This window comes from Ochotona princeps, chromosome 2 (assembly GCF_030435755.1).
Source record: "Ochotona princeps isolate mOchPri1 chromosome 2, mOchPri1.hap1, whole genome shotgun sequence".
In the NCBI taxonomy this organism is placed as follows: Eukaryota; Metazoa; Chordata; class Mammalia; order Lagomorpha; family Ochotonidae; genus Ochotona; species Ochotona princeps.
Window position 1 is genome coordinate 108,840,535 of NC_080833.1, and position 18,962 is coordinate 108,859,496.

The 18,962-nt window shown below is 55.4% G+C and overlaps 1 protein-coding gene across 4 annotated transcripts in view; it reads right to left on the reverse strand.

Moving 5' to 3' along the window:
- Positions 1–18,962, reverse strand: part of LOC101528235 (small conductance calcium-activated potassium channel protein 3) — a 218,587-nt gene that overhangs the window by 133,458 nt on the left and 66,167 nt on the right. For 2 of the 4 annotated variants that reach the window (XM_004588975.2, XM_004588974.2), the window contains exon 1: positions 17,423–18,700. The exons of the other annotated variants lie outside the window; for them this stretch is intronic. In XM_004588975.2, coding sequence (XP_004589032.2) covers positions 17,423–18,361 — 939 coding nt within the window. In that variant the 5' untranslated portion in view covers positions 18,362–18,700. Of the gene's footprint in view, positions 1–17,422; positions 18,701–18,962 lie in introns of those variants that run through there. 4 annotated transcript variants of the gene reach the window in all.

The window sequence follows — 18,962 nt, forward strand, 5'->3', positions numbered from 1 at the left end:
AAAAAAAAAAAAGAAAGAAAAGAAAGAGTGGATCGAGGATTCTGGACCCATCCCCACGTGTCCATCAGCCATGAGTCTCACACTCAGACTCTGAAGTGGAAAGATGGCCAAGACTAGTGACAATAAGGCCATTTAGGGGGACTTAGTACCAACCACCCCACAGCCCACACAGCCGCCGCTTTGCGATCTGTCACATGGTACTTCCTCTCCATACCGTCTTAACCTGCCCCCCAGCACAAGCCTATCAGGCTGGAATGGAAGTATTTTACACCCATTTTAGAGATGGGAAAACTGGGACCCAAAGGGGCCAAAGATCAAACCTAGGTTGTGCATCCTTTCCTCCACCCCAGGCAGGGTGAATCTCTGGTGGCTCCTACATCTCTCTCTGCCCTGCTCAGACATCAGAAAGATCGCACTGAGCTCCAACTTCTCCACACAGATCCCAGCAGGTACCAACTATTCACAGCAGTTGCCTGGACACAACCCATGTGCTGACAACTCCTCAGACTGCAACCCAGCCTAGGACAGGGCCACATGTTTCTGGGAACATGCCTTTGGTAAAGCAACCCCAGGAGCCCCACACAACTACCTGGCAGTCAGCCTGCTTGCTGGCTCCAGGCAGGTGCTAGATGGAACCAGTGCACCTGCATTTTGACCCAAAAGAAGGACTCCCAGGCCACAGCCCTGAGCCCATCTTCAGCAGTGCACACCTGCTGAGACACAGCAGGGGCCAAAGGGATCAGCCTCTGACATGAACCCCAGCCCTCCCACTCAGATGGCGACGGGAGATAGATAGGGCAGGGTGAGGGTGCCTAGGACTTTAGCTAGAAAAGGAGCCTGGCGCGCACACACACACACACACACACACACACATCTTATGCTGGCTGCAGCAAGCCTCTAGGACACACCTCACCCTTGTATGAGTACTTCCAAAAATTCATGGAAAGATGAATTTCGAAGACTCAGTTATTCTGCTGTAAAAGATAGAAGAAAAGGAGGAGGAGAAGAGAAGGAGGAGGGAGAAGAAGCCCAGCATGATGCCCTCCCTAGTAGCTAAATCCTCGCCCTGCAAGTGCTGACATCCCATATGGGCACCAGTTCCTGTCCCAGTCGCTCTACTTCCCATCCAGCTCCCTGTTTGTGGCCTGGAAAAGCAGTAGAGGATGGTACAAAACCTTGGGACTTTGCACCTACGTGGGAGACATAGACGATGCTCCCGGATGATCAGCTCAGCTTCTGCCATTGTGGCTATTCTACAACCCTCCCCTCTCCCAGGTCCACAGGGGAGTCCCCAGCCTCCACCACCCCACCCCAACCCGCCCCCAGCTCCTTCTCCAAATCCCCCTGGGTTGGGCTCCTGGAGTTCCCTAGTCAGAGCCCCCTGCCAAGGCTCTTCCCAGGGTGCCCAGGGGCAGGAGTGTTCATCAGCAACCTGCTCAGAAGGGCCAGATGTGAGGATCAGAAACAGCAGGTCTGTTTACTTTCAGACATTCTCTGCAGACGGAGTGAGCCTCATCCTCCACACTTAGAGTGTGCACCCCCAAACCCTTGCCCCTTGCCCGTTGCCCCATGGCCTTGAGCTGGCTGCAGCCAGCGTCCATAGGGTTAGGCACATGTTAGGAGGCAAAAGAGCAAAGGGCAGCACAGGTTCAGCCGGAGGAAAAGATGCCCTGCCAGGGCGTGTGCATCAGAAGGGAAAGTAGAACTGGGGCCCTGGGATGGCCCCACCTCCAGGGATAATCACCTGCTGGGGCTGCCCTTCAGAGAACTGGGGACAGGAATGAGAACCGCTCATCCCTCTAGGCCTCTCCCATGCTGTGAAGGAGGCATCAAAGAAACGTCCCAGCCTGGAACACCACCTCCCATCCACCACCCTCACACAGTGGATTCTGTGAAGGCCTGGAGCTCAGGGTTACCCTGTTAGAAATAGCAGAGGCAGAAGCTAAGCTGGGTCTGCCTGAGCTTCCCTCCTCCCTCCCCTCACACACCCACAAACACATACTGTTCATCCCTGTGCTCTGGGTCTCCCTTCATCCCCTCCGCCTGCACCTGCCTCCAGTCATTCCCCAGGCATTCACCTAGGGCTCTGTACCCATGCCACCACATCCCTCATATCCTTTCAATACCCTTCCCCATGTTCCACCCCCTCCAAAGCTGCACATCTGCCCAGGTCACACTAAGAGGCCAGAGGCCAAGCCAGGGTGAACATCGGAGCACTGGTCCCAAATCCAGGGCTCCTTCCTCCCCAGATCTGGGAAGGTTGTCCAGCCAGCCTGGGGAGGGGAGGGGGAAGCCATCAGAGGAAGGCACGGTGACCCAGGAGAGTCGCCAACGGGGAAGATGGCTTGGCCATCCCTGAGCCTGCTCACCTGCTCCCCACCCAGCACCTGGGCTGAACTACAGGGTGGCAGGGGCTTGCAAAGCTGGCTGAGGTACACAGGTGCAGTTCATCATTAGCAGAGAGCAAATTTCTTCTGCTCAAAGCTAATTGCCCGATCTGGACCTCCCCATCCCAACTGCTTCACCCCCTTAAAAGGCAAGATGATCCAACCCCCCACCACCACTTGTCCATCATCACTCACACTGCAGCTAAAACAGTGATACCCCGTTATTAGCAATCTGTGCTTTCAGCCACCCTGCAGTCTCTGCACTATCACTCCCAGCCGCCCAAGAAACTGAGCGCAGGGGTACCGGGCCACCTACAGTCACTCATTCTCCCATGGCTTTGGAAATAGGTAGGAAGAAGGTGCATTCCATCTCCTTGGGCCTGGCCTAAAGCCAGCTGCTGATGACTCCCAGAAGGACAGCCCTCCCAGCCAGGATGGCTGGTGCCGGCTGGCATGTGCACACTTCCATCCTGACTCCCTGGGATGGGCAGGCAGCTGGACTGCTGGCTGCTTCCACCCTCCCTCTGTCCTCTTGCATGGTCCTACCTTGCTGCACACGCAGGTACCCCATTCTCTCCTGGAAGCCTGTGGGCAGCAGCACCTGCAGGTATCACCTGACCATGGCACCATACCTCTCTACCATTCTGATCACTTCAGTACCACAGGATGGATACTACCTTGGCAGCACAACCTGTCCTGCCCTGGGGCTGGGCCTGCCCTCAGCACGGACAGTTACATTCCAAAGTGGCCACCAAGGAGTCCTTGGTCCTGCTCAGTCACCTCCCCAAATTTCTCCCCAGGCCCCGGGCCAAGACATTCAGCTGTCACTCCCTCTGCCACTCACCCAGCTTTATCTCCCACACATCCAGCACAGAAATAATAGCCCTGCCATTTCCTCCAAGTTCCACCCTCCCCAGGCAGACTTCAGCTCCACCTGTTCAAGGAAACAGACCGAGAAGCAAGATGGAGCAGGTCGGGAGCAGTCAGCAGGCAGCCTGGCTGGAGGTGGGGCCAAGAAGAGCTGCTTTGGGCAGTGTCCTGACCCCGCTGAGGTCACCCTTCGGGGGCTGTGAGGATGGGGGAGTCCATGACAGCTGACTTGGCACTTTCCCCAGATGGGCTCCCCTACTCCACAGTGTGCCCCACCCACAGATAAGAACTTCCTGGATGAAGAGACTCCAAGACCATGAAACTAACAATGGACTTGAACTCAGGGCTGCTGCTCCTGGTCCCGGGGAATACTGGGACCATCCCTTGGGAAAGAGGGTATCAGAAGCCTAGTGGTGTCCCTTTGGCTGCTCCTGTACCCTCACCACAGCTGGCAAGCCTTCCCAAGCAGCACATCGTTGACCTTGGAGCTGGCTAACTAATTGCCCTAAGGGGCATCCCTGACTGCCACCCACCAGGTAGTGTGCCTATAGGTGCCCTCCCTCTGTTGCAACAATCAAACACCCAGCAAATTTACAGCCCAGATCTGGCTATCTTACCCCCTGGGGTAAAATGCCTTTCCCTTCCCATGGGGGAAGATGCCCTGACCATCAGATTCCAGGTCTCTCAAACGGGAGGAAACTCCCAACAGATGCCTCCTCTGTATCCTCTCCCTATAGCCCAGGGGCACACACACACACAGGGTTTCTGATCTCGGACACAGAAGCAAAGCAGCATGAGCTGACACGCTTATGTGTCACTGTGACTTCATAAAACAGTGGTAAGTCAGGTGCCACCACCCCCCACTCCACACTCAAGAGATAGGCTAACTGTCTAGCAGACCTGGGATGCCCCAGAAAGGTGGTCATGCCATCCACTTCACCTGCCAGTTCAGTCCACACTGGCCACGTGTGCCCTGAGCTCCTACCCACAACCGTGGCAGGTACAACTGTACCAGCATGCTCAGATGCATGCTTGCTTGGATGTACAACTTGACATTGTATTTATTCCCTTCCTGGAAACTTTTAAGGCTGCCATGCACTGCTTGCAGGTGTGAGCCTGCTCTGTTTAATGGTACATGTCAAGAATCCTAACTGCAAATAGGTGTTTTCTAGGGAGATTTATTATCTGACTCCAATGTGCTGGAAGGGTAAGCTATACTCTGAATCCCAAGGATTTAGAAAGAAAACCAAAGCATCAAATATCTCCCTGAGGGGCTGGCACTGAGGTGTAGCAGATAAAACCGCTATCTGCAACACTAGCATGCCATATGGGTGCCAGTTCAAATCCTGCTTCTGATCTAGCTTCCTGTTAATACACCTGGGAAAGCAATGGTGGATAGCCCAAGCCCTCACAGACAGGGAAGGAGCTTTTGGATCCTGCCTGGCCCAAGCTAGGCCATCACACCCATTAGGGGAGTAAATCAGTAGATGGAAGATAACGCTCTCTCTCTCTCTAATTCTGCCTTTTAAAAAATGAACAAATCTTTAAAAACAGGACAGCAGTGGCCCCCATTCTATCCCTCCCTAACAGTATCACCCAGGCCCAGCCAGGCACAATCCCAACACAAGGCCTTCCTGCTGCTATTTTCCTGCCCTCACTAGCCATAGGTATCTTGTCAAACATCTCAGCAAAGCTGTCCCCGGGCCCATCAGAAGTCCCCGTCCTCCCATCTCAGCTCTGCTTCCCGTCATAGCACTCATCTCCTTCACCTGACAAGTCTCCCTACCCACTGTTACTTGGGGACTGAGGGGTGGGTACTAGGTTCCCAAGAGCTACAGGTGCTCAAGTCCCAGATATGAAGTAGTGTTGCACCTACACAGAACCTACACCTGTCTTCTTGTGCACCTGGGGTCCTCTCTGGATGGCTTAGTACCCACCATGCTAGTGCTACAGAACTTCTTGCTACATTGCCTTGTCTGAGGGATAATGACCCAAACAGGGTCCACGCGCCATCAGTCTGCATGCACCTGCTATGTGCATGTAGAGATGCGCTTTCAATCCACAGATGCAAGGTCCATAGACCCCAAGGACCAACTGAACATGAGTGTGTGATGTCTGCAGTATAAGCTAGGGTCTACCTACTGAAAGGTAAATTCTTCAACGATGAATTTTCTATGGCCTCCCATGGGGTCCAGCACAACAGGCTGGTGCCTAACAGGTGTTGGGTAAGGATCTATTAGAGGGATGCAGTCACCTCACTTCCGCTTGGACTTCCCAAGGTGATGCTGGGCATCACAGCACAGGTGCTGGGCCTGTGGGCCTCGAAGGGCAGGCCACACTGTCAGCAGCATCACTTGGGGAAGCAGAGACAGACAGGCCAGGCCGGGCAGGGACATGTCATCACAGGTGTTGCTGGGGGATGGACCTCCCCACTGCTGCCCACGCCCACTCCCCTACACTCAGGACAGCCCCATGGTCTTGGGTACCTCATGGAAGGTCTATTTCCTTCCCTTCCCAATGAGAAGACAAATGTGTTTCCCCAGGCCAGAAGGCCTCCCTGGCCACTTCCATTACAGTAATTAAATCCCCGCTGCTAGGAAGACTCGGGAGACACCAACCTCCTGCCAAGGGCCAGCCTGCCCCATAGGGTGGAAATGGCAGGCAGGGCAGCTGGCCAGAAGGATCTCTCTCTCTCTCTCTGTTTCTCTCTCTCTCTCTCTCTCTCTCATCTCCAAGAGTAAGAAAATCCACTAAGCTGTAATTTTCACCTGTAGGATGAAAAGAGAAGCCTCACCCCTTCTTTGCCACACACCCCAGCCTAGCCAGCCCATGCCTGCTCACAAGCACCATTATCATAACATCATCATCGTCGTCGTCGCAGCCTCTTGACCCCTGTCATGTCACTCCCCAGATGACAAAAGAGAGGCCTGGAAACTATATAAGGCTTTTCTCTTCACCCACCACCAGCTCAGCATTCAGCACAGACCAAAAGCTACATGACATGTTCCACCCACCACGTGAGAAGGACCCCAACAATCAGGTTAACAAACCCACACAGACAAAGAATCAAAGCCAGCGATGCAGCCAGTCCTACAACCCAGCCCTGTCCAGTGCTGAGGCCCATTTTCCCCCACGCCAGGCTGCACTGCCCACGCACATGTAAGAAACATGGGAGACGGAGAGCCAAGAGAAGGACTGAAAGCAAGCCAGACCCTGGGAGACACAGGGCAGACACAGACACAGGCCCCTGAGCCAGCTCCAGACCACATTGTGTGGCTTTGTGTCCTGCAAAACCCACATCCAGGGCCCAGCACAATAGCCTAGTGGCTAAAGTCCTTACCTTGCATGACCGGGATCCCATAACTGCACCGGTTCATATCCTGGCTGTTCCACTTCACTCCCAGCTCCCTGCTTATGGCCTGGAAAAGCAGTCAAAGACTGCCCAAAGCCTTGGGACCCTGCACCCCATGTGGGAGACCCAGAAGAAGCTCCTGGCTCCTGGCGTCAGATCGGCTCAGCTTCAGCCTTTGAGGCCAGTTGAGGAGTGAATCAGCAAATAGATCTTCCTCTCTATCTCTCCTCCTCTCTGTATATCTGACTTTCCAATAAAAATAAATAAATCCTTAAAAAAATAAAAATAAAACCACACATCTAGGGACCAGCGCTGTGGCATACCTGGTGAAGCCATTGTCTGTGAGACTGGTGTCCTATAAGGGCACCTGTTCAAACCCTGGCTGCTTCACTTCCAATCCAACTCCCTCCTAATGCCCCTGGGAAAACAGCAGAAGATGGATCAAGTGCTTGTGGTCCCTGCCACTCATGTAGGAGACCTGAATAGAGCTCCTAGTTTACGAACTAACTAGTTTCCCTCTCTCTCTTTATGTCTTAAATAAATAAGCGAATCTTGGGAAGGAAGCAAGGGCCCTGTCCAGGAGGGGAAAGCCATCAATAGCACAGCAGCAAACTCCAACTCCACTGTCTCCTACGGAGACCCTGAGCAGGTACCCCAGCCTTACCGAGCTTCAGGCTGCCGTCTGCGGGATGGGGTTGATCAGAGCCCCTGCCGGCACTATCAGGGGGCTTTGCTGAGACAAGGTGGAGAAACACACACATAGGCCCTTAAACAGATCTCTATCCCTTCCCCTGTCCCACCCCCCCACCCTCAAGTAACGCTCTGTATGCCTTTAGAGTCTTTTTCATGAAAAGTCATTTCCATTTTACGAGAGCAGTGCATTTTCGTAAGCTGCGGGGGACGGGCATGGTACACCGTGCCATCCACCCACAAAGAAACCCTGCCGACCCAGCCTCCATCCCCGGCTGGCTTTCGGCTCACATAAGCTTCATTGCACCCTTAAGGCATCTTCCCTCCCTGGCAGAAGGCCAGGACCCAGCCTGGAAGTATGAGGCCAAATCGCCCTCCCACTCACTCAGCATCAAGACTTCCCAGGAATGGGGGAAGGCACCTGGACAGAACCAAACCCAAGATCAGGGCCCGGAGCAGCAGGTCCCAGCGACAGAGGGCCTCGGGTGACCTCAAGGGCACTGAACTCTCGGGCAGAGAGGGGAGAACCACCAGGGCAAGTCCTCCACTGCAGCCCACACTAAATCCTCACCTGCACCTGCTGTGAGAGCAAATAAAATGCGACCTTCCAGATGCGCAGGCTGCTGTTGCAGACCACCCAGCTCAACCGCCCAGGTTTGCACCCAGGTCTATGTTGAAAGCTGTAGCTCCTTCAAGAGACAGCAGCAACCAACACAAGTGGTTGAAGAGGGTCCCGTGGCTGGCTGGCACCCTTAAAAACACAAGTTCTTTGCACTCTCAGAACCTAGGATAGGGCCTGTCACACAGCAGACATCTGGGACACATTTAGAGAAGCGAGAAGGGAAACAGAGAGCAAGCCAACTGCTGTAGCTAGCAACTTGAGACCTAGGACTTGGGGTGCGGTGAGGTGGGGAAATTGGTCCTAGGAGAAACAACAAGAGGAACCTGCTGAGGACTGAAGGGACAGAAGGTCTGAGCGCCTGAAGCACCTGCAGCACAGCCAGATGAGAACCAGAGACGTGGGGCCTGCACAGAGGGGACCAGCGCAGGGCTCACTCCAACCTCCTGGGTGTTGACAATTAGGCCTACACCTAGAATCTTTAGAGTTGTAGGATGAGAAGATCAATGCCACCAGTGCTGGCATGTACCCATGTCCTCGCTCATTAACTGCGCAGCCCCACCCCCACAAGGGAGAAGGCATCATGACTGCCACCTACAGCCCTACAGCCCAGGCATCCTGGATGCTTGCTGTGCCTTTGCCACTCACAAGACTGGGCAGTCTCGGACAAGTCACCGGGCCTTAGGGCACACCTAGTTAGCCATTCAGGACCAACAGTATGGCACTACACAGCGGGCAGATACTGCCTCCCTTGAACCATCCCTCCTACGACATCCAACTCAGCCCCTGAAAGATGGTGGCCTGACCCCAAGCAATACATCTACCCTGTGTCCTCCCCTTTGCCAGCTGCTCCAGACATTCCCATGCACGGCAGCCAACCTCCGACCCACCAGAAGCGGCCAGGGAGGAAAATAGCTGAGCCCCAACTTCTTATAAGATAAAGGACTTGGCAGAAAGCACTGCTGGCATGTCAGAGAGACGCAGAGAGGAGTGGCCATATGTCAATAGCCTGCGATGGCCATTTGCCCCTGGCTGGCCACCTACTGGTCACTGTCAAGTGTAAATATCACCAGGTTAAGAAAGGTCAGCCGGGATCCGGAGCTTACAAAGACCCACAGATTTGTTGAGGACCAAGTCCCATAGTCACCCAACATTTTGGGGTGAGTTGGGGCAGACTCATCCCACCTCTCCAACAAACCCTCCCTCAGGTCATGGCTACCTGCAGCTTAGCAAGGACAAGTGGTACAGTCTGCTGGGCAGCACCTGCCCTGCTGCGAGCTTGGTGCAGCTCTAGTGCAGAGCTGGCAGGGAGCGATCTGGGAGCTCCAAGAGGGCGGTACCTGCTCACGCAGCCCCTGCGAGCTGGCTCTCCCACTCACGTGACAGTAAGCCCCGCTCTCATCTTTTAAGGAAAACGCCCCAACAAGATGACTCAAAAAAAAAAATCACAGATGCCAATTTGCATATTATTTCACACATCATTTGCATACTGTTCATTTCATATCAGCAAGGATCTGCTCAGAACACAGCTCACTCTACCTGCTACCAGGCCTTCTGAGGGAACAAAAAATGGCTTCTCTGCAGGACAAGTCCCAGGTCCCCAGCACACCCCTCCTCTTTGTGGCCCTCCGGCACCCAGCTGGGAAAGTTATCAACTACCATCAGCCCGGGACTCGAAGTTGGGCAAAAAGGACAGAAAGGGCACCCTGTCTCGTGAACAACAACAAAAAAAAAGTGTTCTCCTAATGACATGCCAGGCAAGTGGGGGACTTCTTTATTCATGGCTGCTCTCGTACCCAGCCACCCCTACACCAGGCGTTGTCTCCCCAGGCCCTGCCCTTCCTGCCTCTTTCTGTCTGGTCATCATGTGTTCTCTGACCTCCCTCCAGGCCTCTCGACTTCTGGCCTGGCCCCATTGGTTTATTTTTGCTCTGCTTCCACCTGTCTTATGTGCAGGTCCACACCAAATAAGCTACGTCCAGGTCTTAGCCTGCTGGCTCTGAGGGTAGGGTAACTGAGCCTCCTAGGGTTAAGAAAGCTCCAGATGTGCTTTGTCATGGCCCAGGGTTCACCTTCCAGGGAGCAACCTGCTGCCCCACCCCCTTGAGACCCATCCAGAAACAAGCCTGCATGGTTTACCACCCAAGGGAGTCACAAGTCCCACAGGCACAATTCAGTGCTCAGCACTGTAGCATAGCAGGTTAAGCCATCACCTATGACTCCACCTCCCAGAGTATTCAACCCATGAGCTCACAAGGACATGGTCACCCAAGTGCTTAACTACTCACATCAGGCCACCTGGCCCACTGAAGACCACCTCTGCAGAAAAAACGCCAGGTATCCAGGGCCTGAGTGCACTTCCAGGGGCCAGCCACACATCATCAGGTCCACACCATATCCTTGACCTTGACCATGCTGAGAACATCTCAGAACGAGACGCAGCCCCCAGTGACTTGCTCCGTCTCCCCTTTCTGGCCTCTGCACAGGCCAGCGGCAGAGTGGCCAAGCTACCCTCCCAACCCCCCTCCACCCTCTTCTCTCCCCCAGCTCCTCAGGCTCCCGAGTGCCAACACCACAAACCAGCCCAGCTCCAGGTAGTGTCTGGTGCTCACCTGGCACCCTGCAAGAACAGGAGTCCAAGGGGCCACAGTCACCTGTCCTGGGGTACAGCAAGATCTGGAGTCAGGCTACATTAAAGCCTTGGGGCAAGAAAGGAGTTCAACTCTGGAGGCCCAGAGAGGCAAGCAGAAGGACCAAGAGCACATGGGAGCCAGAAGCAAGATGCAAAAACACCTCCTTAAAGTGCCTTCAAAGCAGAGCTGGGCCCACAGAACTGACAGCAGAGCTGCCAGAGCAAAACAAAGGCAGGAGGCAAAAGCAAAGACGTCTGGGACATTGGGGTGAAGCAGAACCTTCTAGAACATTCTAGAACTCAGATTCTAACAAAGCAGCATGATGGGATTTGGAATTGGAGACCAGCTGCGCCCTAGGAAAGTTGAGCTCTTGTTCTAGAATCTTCTATCCTGGGACAAGCACTGTTCTAGAACCTTCCCTCTAGAAAGGCACTGGCTAAGACACAAGAATGCAGTTCAGCTTTCCCATACATGAGATTCAGTTGGTGGTGAAGACTCCTGGGGCCACTATGGGGAACCAAGTGAGACCAGAGGCATGCAAATGCTGTGTCAAATGTGAGTAGCACCCCTAGTGAGGGACCTCATAGTGAGGGCTGGTGAGGGTGGTAAGAGAGCTTAGTAAGAAGTGAAGGAAAGGAAGATGGGAGAGAGCAGTGGGTTTGTGGTTCCTGTCAGCTCTCCCCACACCCAGTGACCCCTTCAAGGGCAAGATCACCAGACCCTTCCCCCCACTCCCAGCTCGTCAATAATTGCATCTGATCCCAGGAGTTCTAGAACCTTCTGGAGGTTCCATCCACCATGGGCCCACCCCTGCCCTGGCCAGCGTCCCAACACTTCTGCTCTGAACACCTGCATCTGTTCGCCCCGCTGTGCAGCCCACTGAGAGTTTTCCTGCCCATCTCTCCATGTCAACATTTGCATCAAGAAGTCTAAGAGCTATAAGCCTTGATGTGACTCTTTGTGAAGAGCATAAACCGGCTGAAAGCAAGGGAAAGGGCTAAACCTGGTAACCCAAGGGGCTGCAACTCTGGTCTCAGTGCTGACCCCCTACCAGCAGCAACAGCCTGACCTGTCAGGTGCTGATCAGCACATACCTTCTCTGCCGGAACATCCCAACACTGCAGTCTCCTGGGTACAGAGCAAAAGCAGTGTGGTCAATATGCCAGCAACCCCCCACCCCACACTTTGACCTCCTGTTTCCCAGATTCCAGTTGAGCTCCTGGCGGAGGATGGGAGAGTAGGGGAAGAATGGCAGCGTGGTGGGGGAGGGGTATCCACAACCATCAGCCTCCTCCAGGCTCTCTCCTCACCAGAACAAGCACTAGAATGTTCCTCCCCATGGCGCCTGAGAACAGCGCAGTCTTAGAATCCCCCACACTCATTATTTCAAGAGGAATAGGTGGCTTGCTTTTCTCTCGCGCTCACTCCCATTGGGGCTTTGAAAGAAAGAGAAGAAAAAGCAGCTACGAATGAACATGCTGATCTGCCTGTCATGGAGCTGAGTAAGGTGGTGTTCCACAGCACACGGCCACCCCCACCACACACACACACGTGCAAACACGTGGATACATGCACTCACAGACACACATGGACACACATTTGTACAAACACTTGGGCACACAGCGGCATACGTGCACATGCAGGCACACGCATGTACAAATACATAGCCACACCTGGGCACCCACATGTGTATAAGTACACACACATGCATATACACTGAGGGGCACATGCAAGGGCACACATGTGCAGAAATACATGTGACATAGGTACGCATGTACATGTGTGTACACACGCATGTGCACATGCCCACACATTTTCTCCTCTAAATGTGTTACACCAACAATCGTCACAGAGCCTACACTCTCCTTTCTGATTCTCTGTCCCTCCCCAGGTTCCCCATTCACTACACAGCTCCCTGTACTGTCCTTCCATTCTGGCTGGCTTTGTCTGGTATCTTGAAACGCAGATCTTCCGTTGGCAGCCTCCTAAAACCCTCTTCCTGAGAGCTGACTCAAGGGGACCCACTGCTACCCCACAGCTTCCGAATGAACCCAGGGCAGGAGATGAGTGCCCAGCCCGTGATGCCAGCACCCTGGTGAGGGAGAGTTATAAGTAATGTGCGCCCCACCAAGGAGTGTGTGGCTCATGGGCTCTGGGCCCTTGGGTGCCACAGACACCTGGCACATCTGCATACTGTCCACATGCCTAATGAATCAGCGGCCACCTGCTTGTTCGCAGGGAGAAGGGCAGCACTCACCTCCTCTGGGCAGCTGGCTAGCACTCTGGCTCCCACACACAGCCTAGTCACCCACTAGCAGGCTCAGGCTCCAACCACCTGTGGCTCAGACCTAGTAGCTCATCTCACAGGAAGAGTCCCTGGAAAGGGGTCTGTCTTGCTTCAGGGAGGGGCAAAGTTCAAATGAAATGGGAGGCACCAGCATTAGAGCATAGCATGTTAAGTCGTCACTCATGACTCTTGCATCCCATATGGGCAATAGTTTGAGTCCAAATTGCTCCGCTTCCCATCCAGCTTCCTACTTATGTGCACGGGAAAGCAACAGAGGATGGCCTGAATGATTGGGCCCCTATACCCACATGGAAAAATTCCTGGCTTCAGCCTGGCCCAGCCCTCGTAGTTGTGGGCATTTGGGGAGTGAGCCAGCAGACAGTTCTCCCTTCCTCTCTTTCCCTGTTTCTCACTTTGCCTTTCCAATATTAATACTAAATCTTCAGGGCCAGTACCATGGCTCAATAGGCTAATCCTCCATCCTGTGACACTGGCATCCCGCATGGGTGCTAGTTTATGTCCCAGCTGCTCCAGTTCCCATCCAGCTCCCTGTCTGTGGCCTGGGAAAGCAGCGGAGGATGGCCCAAAGTCTTGGGACCCTGCACCCAGATGAGAGACCAGAAGAAGCTCCTGGCTTCAGATCAGCTGAGCTCTGGCCATTATGGCCATTTAGGGAGTAAACCAGCTGATAGACGATCTCTGCGTCTCTCCTCTCTGTAAAATCTGCCTTTCCAATAAAAAAATAAATAAATCTTTAAACAAAATCTTCAAAAATGATTTGACCAGGGGACTTGAGGGGGCAGTTCACTGGCCTCTCTCGAGTCATCAAAGAGATGGGCACCAAGCTGGCCCTGACCCTGAGGAACACCATCCTCTGTAAGGAGTGTAGCCTCCCACCAGGTGCTCAAAAGCAGGACAATGAGAGGAGAATGGCTCCCCAGAAACAGCCAGCACCTTCACACCAGCTCTGCTGTCTATGCCTGGCTTATCCCAGCAGCAGATCATGGTGGCAGGGAGGGGAAGAGGGGGGAGGAAGTTGGCGGGACACAAGGAGGGCACATGGAGCATAGGCTGTGCCTGGCAGGTGACCACATGTGGGTCTTGAGGCTGCAGCGCAAGTGATTGGAGCCTGCAGAAGAGAAGGGAGTTGCCAGACTGTACCCACCCATTCCGGCCAACCCAGCTTGAGGGGAGGGGGGATACCCAACTAGCCCGAAACCTGAGGTCCTCGGGACATAGGCCCACTGGCGAATGGCCAGAAACACCAGTCTACCATGGAAGGGCAACAGGAAGGAACATGTAGGGCAAGGGCACAACCATGGGGAAGTGTCCCAGAAGAGAATAGCGAGCCTCCTGGCTCCATGCCTAGTGGTACCCACAGGCAGGGTCCCAAGCCCGGTCCTGCCCTGTACCACCCAGTGTCTGAGCCTGCAAGCCAAATACACTTGTTTCAAACCAGACTCAGCTCAGGGGGAACCCAGGAGTCCCCTACGGCATCCTTCTACCTGTGCCCACAGCCCAGGCCTAAACCTACACTGAACCACTCTCCTCTGAATCACTTTGGGAAGCCAGCCCCAACCTCCTACTCTGGCCCCCTTACTACCTTCAGTACTTCCATGGCCTACAGCACACGAGGGTAGGAGCCAAGATGGTGCTCACACAAGGCTCCGTGCTGCCTGGATTTTGCATGCACACTCAGGGGACACTATGCTCCTTCTTAAGAGTGTGGGTAGGCTCCTCAGTGACAGGCCACCAGCCTGGGGAATAAGAGGAAGCCTTCAGGCAGCTGCTGGGGAACCCAAGGGCAATAGTGGTCTCCCGTGGCTGGGGGAGAGACAAGACCCTCCCTATCCCCCAGCAGAGATAGGGGAGGCTTGGAGTGGGAACTGCCAGCATGCGGGCAGACTTACCCAGCCTGACGTGGTGCCTGCTGTCACCTCCAGACGGGTGAATAACACCAAGCTGGCACACCAAGTTCTTCCCATGGGCCACCTGTCCCCGCGCTCTCCCAGCTGGCAACTCTTTCCCTTCTGACCCAAACTCAACAGCCACCAAGTCTGTGGCCTCCAGGAGGCTGGGGAACCGATGCTTATCTCCACTGGGTCAGACCCATGGCCCAAGGAAGGTCACTGCTGAGACCCAACCCTGGCTCAGACCCTCTCCCTTCCAACATACAGGACTTCTCACTCCACTGTCAAGTCCTAGTCGCAATCTGTCAAGGCCCCGGGCAGGTCTAGAGTTAGGGCACAGAGGCACAAACTGTCCCTTTTCCTCTCCTCAGTCACCATCACTGATTCCAATCACAGCAGAACCAAGTGCGGTAGTTTGGGGTGGAGATGGGGGAGAGGTGCCCAACCCTCGGTCCTCGGCTAATGCACTTCTCACTGAGCTCAGGAGCCAAGCTTTGCAGACGCTACAAGGTTTGTCCACAATCACACAGCTGGGAGTGGCAGGGCTGGACTTTTCCCAGCCCATGTCCACAGGGCCTGGCATGTGGAAGACCCCCCACCCTCTACCCCAGGTAACACCCACGCAAGTCAATGACTCAAATCACAGACCCACAGGTGAGCAAGCTCAAGGGAGCCCTGGAGCAAGGCGCACGGGAGGTGGCCACCTCGCCTGATGGTGCTGGGCAAAGGGGGGTGCCAGTACCGTGGTGGCCTAGGCCCTTGGTTTATGTGGAATTGGCCTCTCCCAGCCTTGGGGAAAGACTTGGCCCAAGTATTCCATCAGGGGTAACACCTGCCCAGCAGTGAGCTATATGGAAGCCCTGAAGGAATCTCACATGCGCTGCTCCACTCCCCGCCCCCACCTGCAAGAAGCTTCCCAAGCACTGTGAGCATGGGGACCCCTGCAGTTGCAGGTGCTGCTGTCATCCCTTCCCTGTTGTGCCACCAGCACTCAAGACCCCGGGGGATGACTGGACACTCTCAGGAGTGCCCGTTCTGAGAAGGCGGCCGCCGGCACAACAGCTCTCATTATAGGGAATGACTAAGTGAGCTGGGCTGCCAGGGGAAACCCCCGCGCTTCTGCCCGCCCTTCCCCCACCCCCCAGCTGGGACAGCCCCCTTCTCCTCCAGGCAGTGGAGGACCCTTGGAGGATTCTCCCTGCCTGGAAAACCCGTGTTCCGCTCCACGGGTCTCCCGCCTGGCCCGCCCCGCCCATGCCCAGGGTTCCAGTGAGATGCGGGAATGGGGGAAATCCGATCAGCACCTCCCAGGTTTTTGCGGCTGGATTTCAACGAGGAATGTGACAGCCTCGCGGCAGCTGCGCCCAGCCTGAACAAGCTCTATTTGAAACCTCAACAGCTGAATCCCTCCCTGCTACCCGCCGGCCAACCCTACCAGCCCCTGCTCCAAATGACAAATAAATAGAGAAAGCCAAGCAACAAGCCACATGTGTGTGCACACACACACACACGCACACACGCAAAGGCCACTTGTCCTGTGATTCCGCAGGTCTCCAAGCCATCCAGCTCACAACGGGAGGGCTCCGAGCAAGCATCACACTCACGGAAACCCACCTTCCTTCATCTGCACTCCCTCTGGGAGGGAAGCCCCGTGTCCCCGGTCATCCTGGGGCTGCACTAACAGACTGGAGCGGAGGGGCCAGTTTCCCCCTACAGCCAGTGCCTGCCGCTCCCCACCTGGGTTCTCACGCTCTCTTTCTGTGTGTCACACACACACACACACACACACTCCCTCATCTTTATTTATCCTGAGGAGAAGGTACTGGCGTGGGAGGAAGAGCCAGGACTGAACTGGGGGCACAGGCATGCGGGGGAAGCCCTGCCATCCCACCCCAAGGAGGGCACTCCCCTCCCACCAACCTCCCCACCCATGCCAAGACGGCGCCCATCTGCTCGGCCGGGGTAACACCTGTAGCCATTTTTATCCTAACATGTTTACAAGGCAGCGCCAGGTCTGTGCCGAGTCTCTTCCCTGAGGGAAATGGACCGCTCGTTTCCTCCACCTGGATTTCCACCCCCAGACACTTGGGGCTCCCTGGCTCGCTTGCTTCGTCCAGGAAGAACAGAGGAAATAGAAAACTTGGGAAGAGGGAGAAGACAGGCAGGAAGGGAAGGAACCTAGGGCAATGGCTCAGAATCCCCCCACCCTCCAGCCAGTCATCTATTTCTTTTTCATCCTGGGGAAAATGGAGTTGAGTAGGGAGCAGGGGACAGGCAGGGGGAAGCCGCCGGGAACTGGCAAGCGTGTCAAGGCCGAGTGTAATTAATTGGTGCGTTAAGCTGCTGGGTTATGCTTCAGTACAAGTGAGCCAGGAGGAAAAGTGGTTTCTCAGAAAGGGCTTCTGTCAGCGTCCCTACCACTGTCTGCAAATTAGACACGGTGTATGGGATGTCCCTCCCCACCCCACCCCCCACCCCAACCAGAAGGAGGTGAGGAATGAATTCTCCCAGGATCCAGATGGAAAACCATGGGGAAGTTAAGAGAGAGTGTTCAATTTGACTGAGCCAATGCCGCTCCCACCACCACCTCCTCTCTCTCTTTCTCTCTCTCTCTCCCTCTTGCTACTTACATATGCCTTTTGTTCAAGGTATAAAGAGAAGCCAGGGTCCCTACCTTTGAGTACAAACCCCAAGAGAGCTCGGTCTCTATCACCATAACAACAATTCCAAACATCCCAAAAATCAGAGCATAGTCACTCAGTCTCTTCCTCTTTTCAAACAGGGCCCTCCTGTGTCCCAGCTTATAGCCAATGTTTTGGTTTTTCCGCTTGTTGGCTTTGGGGAAGGTGGTGCTGCCAGCAGCGGGGCCGGCATGCTGGTGGTTGTGGGTGGCGTTGGGGTGGTGGAGCAGGGTTTGCTGGGCATGGTTGTCCTCCCGGGAGGAGATGATGATCTCCGGGGGGTTGCCGGGGCTGAGGAGTTGCAGGGGTTGACCCTCGGGCTCAGCCTCAATGAGGTTCCTCCGGGAGGCGCTCAGACGGCTGAGGGGTTTCATGACCCCGCCGCTGTACTTGCAGGAGCTCATGGCAATCTCCGTGAAGGGGTTGCTGTCCCTCCGGTGCACCAGGGGGCTGGCCTGCCGGTGCCGGCTGCCTCCACCAGGCACACTTGTGGCTGTGGAACTTGGAGAGTGGCCAAGCAAGTGGTCATTGAGATTGAGCTGGCTGCCTTGCCTGGAGGAAGGGTGGAGGGTGGCGGTGGAGTTGGCCGAAGGGGGGGCCTTGAAAGCCGTGGGAGAGGAGTGCAGCAGGCCGGGGTGGACGGGCTGGCTCTGGAGTTGAGTGAGCTGAGACAGGGGATGCGACGGCGGTGGTGGTGGTGGTGGTGGTGCCGGCGGCTGCTGCGGTGGCTGCTGCTGCTGCTGGACCTGAGGAGGCTGGGGTTGCAGCGAGGGTCCCAGGGGCTGCTGGGGGGCTGCTGGGGGCGCAGGCGGTGGCGGGGGCAGTTGCTGCTGCTGTTGCTGCTGTTCATCTCCAGAAGATGGACAGGGGCACTTGGGGTCTTCATCCAGGTCTCCCACCCCGGAGTCATGGAAGTGCCCAGAAGTGTCCATCTTGGGGCCTGGCTGGTTTCCCTGCAGCACAACCCCCCACCCCAAAGCCACCCTCACTCCAAAGATGTCCTCAAAGAAAGCCAGGCATCCAAGCTCCGCCACCACTGTGTCTCGGCTCCAGTCCTCAATCTCTCTCTCTTTCTTTCTCTCTCTCTCTCTCTCTCCTGGGCTTGCTTCGCTTCTCTGGGGCTGCCTGGAGTCCAGACGTTGCCACTCAAGAATGCATCGTAGTGGGCCGGCAGGGCAGGGCAGGAGGGGAGCAGGGCGAGAAGAAGGGGAAAGAACTCTGGCTCGCAAGAGGTGGTCCTCCAGCGCGCGTGAGGCCGGGCTCTGCTTCACTCCTCGCTGGCTGGGTAGCTTTGCTCTCCTCCTCCTGCCACTGTTATAGCGTAAGCCACGCCCACTTATTAGCGGCTGCTCTCATTGGTTTGGCTTGGCTCTCCAACCACCTCCTAGCTCCGCCCCCTCCTAGGCCCCTCCCCCAGGGGTGGGACTTGCCGCCCTCGGCCCGGCCCCCCATGGCCGCCGCAATGAAGCCTGGGAAGTGTAGTTTCTGTTCCCCGACACCTCCCGCAGCCCCCTGGCGGAGCCGCCGTAGCCC